Genomic DNA, 5,752 nt, shown 5'->3' on the forward strand with positions numbered 1-5,752 from the left:
GGAGCAGAGAAAGGAGAGCAGCATGAAGAGAGCAGGGAGCAGAGAAAGGAGAGCAGGGAGCAGCATGTAGAGAGCAGGGAGCAGAGAAAGGAGAGCAGGGAGCAGCATGTAGAGAGCAGGGAGCAGAGAAAGAAGAGCAGGGAGCAGAGAAAGGAGAGCAGCATGAAGAGAGCAGGGAGCAGAGAAAGGAGAGCAGGGAGCAGCATGTAGAGAGCAGGGAGCAGAGAAAGGAGAGCAGGGAGCAGCATGAAGAGAGCAGGGAGCAGAGAAAGGAGAGCAGGGAGCAGCATGAAGAGAGCAGGGAGCAGCATGAAGAGAGCAGGGAGCAGAGAAAGGAGAGCAGCATGAAGAGAGCAGGGAGCAGAGAAAGGAGAGCAGCATGAAGAGAGCAGGGAGCAGAGAAAGGAGAGCAGCATGAAGAGAGCAGGGAGCAGAGAAAGGAGAGCAGGGAGCAGCATGTAGAGAGCAGGGAGCAGCATGAAGAGAGCAGGGAGCAGCATGAAGAGAGCAGGGAGCAGCATGAAGAGAGCAGGGAGCAGCATGTAGAGAGCAGGGAGCAGAGAAAGGAGAGCAGCATGAAGAGAGCAGGGAGCAATTGGAGCTGCTCTAATTCACGCTGCTATACTTTGATCCCTGTGTTGAGCTGACTGTAGGAGGAGATAGGAGTCCTGGTGGCCTCTGTTACAGCCGGATCCCTCCCCCGGGTTGGGGGGGGGGGGGGGCGTTAGGAGTGGCTTTGGAGCGAGCGCTCGCGTGTCATTCAAGCGGAGTCAGCTGCTGGCACGCGCCCCCACCGTAGCGGAGTTTATCAAACAGTCTCCGTCGTCCTGCGGCGCGCGCACAGCTCTCCTCACTGTTTGCGCCTCAGACGCAGCCTCTGTCCGGGCTCAACCCGCCATGTAGTCTGCGCACGCTGGACGCGGCTCTGGGGGATTTCGGTAGTGGACTGCTGGCGGCAGAGCGCGTGTTTGGATCCGCTGAGCTCCGGAGCGACCTGGACACCATGAGGCTGCAGCTGCGGCCGTGGGCTGCGCACTGGATCACCGCCGTGCTGCTGTGCAGGGCGGTGGCGCAGTACTCCAGCGACCAGTGCAGCTGGAGAGGAAGGTGAGGATGGAGCTGAACTGGGTTTCTCATGGATCTGATGGGTTTTGGACCAGTTATCATAACAATCGATCGATTGTAGGCGGGAACATAGGAAACACACCTGATATGTGATCCAGGAATGATTGTTATACTAAGAAGTTCATAAGAAATACCACAATGTTTTGTAAACGTTACATGGCTCCTTCGTGTGTCTTTGATTTAAATCCGTGGAGTCAAGAAAGGAACTTGAGCCGTGTGTGAGGAGGTGGTTGTGTCTTTGAAGTGGTTCTGTTGTGCGCTGCACGCATTTCAACACCTCACAGGAGTTTTTAGACACATGGCTGTTTAATCTTGATTTCAGGTCAAGTCCACTGGAAGCTCAGAATAAAGTCCTGTAAAAGCTAATTATTCAGAATGAGAATTACAAAAGTCTCCCCACAAGGAAAACGACTCAAAACAGCTCAAACTAATTCTGCTTTACACTACATGGACTACATAGGTTAGTTATAGAAGATGTAACTTTACTCCCAGAGTTATCCACACAGAACAAAATGTAATGTGACCACAGGAATGTCTCTGCTCCAGTTCCTATCTTAAGTAAATACAGCCATATGGTGCCTTTAATCACATCTCCAATCCCGGAGTCATAAAACAGAGAGCCTGCCTGTGCTCCACACTCTGTGCCATAAAGTTTACTGGCATCAAACGTCTAACGACTTAACAGTCCAATCAGGTCCTGGTGTTGAGGCAGCTTATGCACTTCACAGACAAGCAGCCGTATCAGTCCAAAGTTAAGACTTGTTGGCAGCTGCACTGGGGTTGCTCCTAGTCAGTGTTGTAATAGCATGAAACCACTCATATATGTTTCCTTAACTGTTTTTCTTGCATGATGTTTTAGATTTTCTTGCTGATCATCTAGATTATTTTCATCATTAGATTAATTATTCTGCAGCCTATGTAAGAGGACTTGGAACAGGTAAAGAGACCGTTTGCCTCCTCTCCATTGCAGTGGTTTGAGTCATGAGTCTCATCGCAGAGATGTGGAGCAGGTCTACCTACGCTGCTCCCGGGGGTCTCTCGAGTGGCTCTACCCCACAGGAGCCATTATTGTCAACCTGCGGCTAAACACCGAGGGCTCATCGGGACACATGGCGGGTCTCCATGTGTGCATCAAACCCTACACTTATTCTAAGGTAGACACAGCAACCAGTATGAAGAAATTAACCTTAATTCATCAACAACTTATACACACCTGCTTAAATCAGCAGCTTTGACTTAAAATATTCCCACTGGCTTATGATGGGTTGATTTTGTGGTGTCGTGGTCTCTTCTTCAGGGTTCTCATGTGTATCTGGAGCGTTCTGGGGATCTGAGGCTGCTGCTGGCAGAGAAGGACCAGGCTCAGGGCGCAGTGCATTGTTTCAGCCTTGCAGAAGGGGCTTTGTTTGTTGAGGCCGTCCCTCAGACCGACATCAGCCGGAGGATCACGGCCTTTCAGTATGAGCTAGTGCCCAGTCAGGGTCCCAGGGCTCACATGTACCCTTACCTGCATCCTGGTTTAGGTAAGTGAATCTGTTTCTCTGTTTCTTTTTACAAACATGTAAAACTACTAAATTTAAATGTAATTTTTTTATTTTTTTGCACAAATTTAAGGTAGAATCATTCTCACGGTTCTGATTATTGTTTACATTATTGTTTTCAAAGCTTGGCCACAAGTTTTCAGACTGATTTTCCAAATGTCTGAATATATTTGCATTGTAATTAATTTGTGAACTGTAAAAAAAAAAAAAGAAGTGTAATTTAAATACTCTTCGAATCCATTCTGCAAGTTGGTAGTTGAAATTGAATGCATGCACTTTCTATTGTTGGAAGATTAGTAAGTTAAATTATGAGCAGATGTGGCTTCTGTCCTGCATCAAACCTGTTGCTGACAGACAGCCAACCGTTAAGTGTTTGTGCACTTGAATGCACCGCCAAGCAAAAGTCTTGACCATTTATCTTGCTTGGAACTTCATTATGAAAAAATAACATTAAGAAAACCTAAAAAAATAAAATACAAATTAAAAAAACATCGAATGTGACACATTAACTGGCCCAATTAAGTTTGATTGAAGTCTGTAAATTATATGTGATTTGTAGGTAATTAGCTTAAATGGTCTTACTGAAATGTTGGACCCAACAGACAAGAGAGCTAAAACAAAAGTTTTGTGTGCAAAGGTTCACATTAGTGTTTCCCCCTCGTTTCTTCCTATCACCTACAGCCTGTGCGTCTCTGACACTCTCTCCTCCCCCACTTCCTTGTTTCCACTCGTTCTTGTCTCAGTCAGACTTATGAAAACAAGCAGACCAATCAAAGGGTCTCGCTGGGGTCAAGCACAATGGTCAGCCAATCGTCTCTCAGCTGTCAATCAAGCACAGATTCCCCCCTTAATGCGGGCAATTTTGTTTAGCCCACCCATACAAGTAAAGTGGACCGGTAGAGGGACAGACACTGGGTGAAGAGGAAGGCTGGACTGCTCTCCTAATGAGACAGAAGAAAGCCTGTCCAGACCTTGGTGTGTGTGTGTCTGCGTCTGGGGGCGTTTTATAGTTGTTTTTATAGCTGACAGGGTCAAGGGGTAATTCAGTAATTACGTCTGCTCCCTCACCTGCTCTTCTCATTCACGTTCTCTCGATTTCCTTTGATGTCCCAAACACCCACCCCAGAGAAAAAAATAGAGAACAGGAAGCAGACCGCAGGATGAAACCACGAGGAGGAGAGAAACTTCACTTTCTCTTTCTTACATTAGGGTATTGAACGTTTTCTTTTTCTACGCTTTCTCTTTTAGTGACCTGTAAACCCTGTTCAGATGAAGAGGTTCTCATGGCTGTGTGCACCAGCGACTTTGGTAAAAACATACACACTAAAGCACTAGTTCAGTATTTTAGAAGTGCTGATTCTTCAGTTTGTTTTGAGCATTAAATGAAGCTGAAAAAGTGTAAAAACAAAGTCTTCAGGAATTGACAGATTTCAGTCTTGATGCTAAGCTACTGTTAAGTAAGCAGCTGCAAGCTACCATACAGCTGTTTGTATTTTGTCTGAACTATTCCTTTAAATTCAGACTGTGTAACTGAGTGAGGATGCTCTGTTGGAGGAATCTTGTGTCATGTCTGGTTTTAAAAGTTACAGTCTCTTTAAATGATACTCTTACGCTACGTTTGATGAATTAGTTGAATCTCCTCTTTATGTGTCGTGTTACTGTATCTGCAGCGGGCAGTGGTGTCTTTCGAGGAGTGGCGTCTGGCACTGATGACAACTCCCCTGTTTTGGTGAGTCTGAGCCGGCTGTTCCATCAGAAGGGGAGAGTGTTTTCTTGGGGTGGAGCCAGAGGGAAATGGAGCGGACGTGTCAATGTTCCTTCACAGTGCGCTGTGCATCCTGGAGGGGATGAGTACCTTTTCACTGGCTCTCTCCATTTCGGTGAAGCCTGGCTCGGTTGCGCGCCTCGCTACAAGGACTTCCTGAAAGTGTATGTCCGAGCACAGAAAGCAGGAACAAACCCCTGCCAGATAGACGCTGCGTGAGAGAGATCCTCATGGCTCTGCTATCACGGGGTGGAGTGTTTCTCTGGAAATCGGTAAGGAAGACGCAAAGAGGAACAAGCTGAAATCTGGAGGATGGAGCAACATTAGCTTTGAGGCTGCCAGAGACGCTGCTCATCATTAAACGCTATGTGCAACTTCTCTTTATCCTGCAACAGAGAAGACGACTGGAACATTTTAGTAGTCAGTGATCTGCCTAAACTGAAATGTCCCCATTTGACTGGACTTGTATACTGTGTGAGGAAATGGCTACAAATCAATGAACGAAGGAGAGACGCAGGAGCTCAAATTAAAAATGTGCCTAATTAGTTCAAGTTTTTACTGTTTCGATGATAATGATTGTGTGATCATTTTCCAAATGAAAGTTTGCTTTGTAAAAAGCTTGGTTTTAAAATTAAGGAGTCTTCTGACAGAAGTGTACAGTATGCAGCTCTGTGAGTCTTTATTTCTGAAGTTTGTATGTTTTGCTAACGAGTTGAGAGGGTCTCTTTTTATTTACAGAAAATAAAAAGCAATCCTTTGACCTGCTTTTGTGTTTGATTATCGTGATTTGTCCAGTTAATTCCCTGTCTCTCTGTGTGTGTGACGTGCCATTGAAACAGAGTCAAGAAGGAGGAAACAATTATAGTTTCCACAGAAGTCACCCAAGTCCAGTTCAGTAGCCAATGTTTTCCTTTTAGTTTCAGAAAAGAGGTTCATGTAAACTTAAACAGTTTAAAGATAAAACAATACACTAAATGACAGAACACTCACTGCAGTGATGGAGCCTCACAGCAGAAGAAAACTGTCTGTTAACAGTTGGAGAGCTGAGAAGCACTGTTAGCAGTAAGGAGGGTGTGTGATAGTTTGCTTCGTCTCTTTCCTCAGGAAGAACAAGAATGGATGGAATTTCACTTTACACACACACACACACACACACACACACACACACACACACTGCAGTGCTACATCATTACTACTAACGCCAACACTACAGGGAGTGAGACACATTCAGCAGCAAAGAGCTTCAAACCCGTGTGCACTTCCATTAATGTGGTAATATTCAAAAGAGGCAGTTTTAAAGAAGACTGGTCAAAACTGAAGC

At 45.7% G+C, this 5,752-nt stretch overlaps 1 protein-coding gene across 1 annotated transcript; it reads left to right on the forward strand.

The window, feature by feature from the left end:
- The first annotated feature begins 769 nt into the window (after positions 1-769).
- Positions 770-5,191, forward strand: LOC113162449 (meteorin-like protein). Its single transcript, XM_026360581.1, has 5 exons — positions 770-1,107; positions 2,096-2,279; positions 2,423-2,648; positions 3,915-3,974; positions 4,337-5,191. Exons 1-5 carry the CDS (start codon positions 1,004-1,006, stop codon positions 4,648-4,650), a joined length of 888 nt encoding a protein of 295 aa, XP_026216366.1. The 5' UTR covers positions 770-1,003; the 3' UTR covers positions 4,651-5,191.
- Positions 5,192-5,752: the final 561 nt, after the last annotated feature.

Source organism: Anabas testudineus, chromosome 1, assembly GCF_900324465.2.
Source record: "Anabas testudineus chromosome 1, fAnaTes1.2, whole genome shotgun sequence".
In the NCBI taxonomy this organism is placed as follows: domain Eukaryota; kingdom Metazoa; phylum Chordata; class Actinopteri; order Anabantiformes; family Anabantidae; genus Anabas; species Anabas testudineus.

Excerpts from the sequence above, each read along its gene's own strand:
- LOC113162449 (XM_026360581.1), top strand. The coding sequence starts at position 1,004 with ATGAGGCTGCAGCTGCGGCCGTGGGCTGCGCACTGGATCACCGCCGTG. Across the intron at positions 1,108-2,095 it reads CAGTGCAGCTGGAGAGGAAG|TGGTTTGAGTCATGAGTCTC; the intron begins GTGAGGATGGAG and ends TCTCCATTGCAG. Across the intron at positions 2,649-3,914 it reads TTACCTGCATCCTGGTTTAG|TGACCTGTAAACCCTGTTCA; the intron begins GTAAGTGAATCT and ends TTTCTCTTTTAG.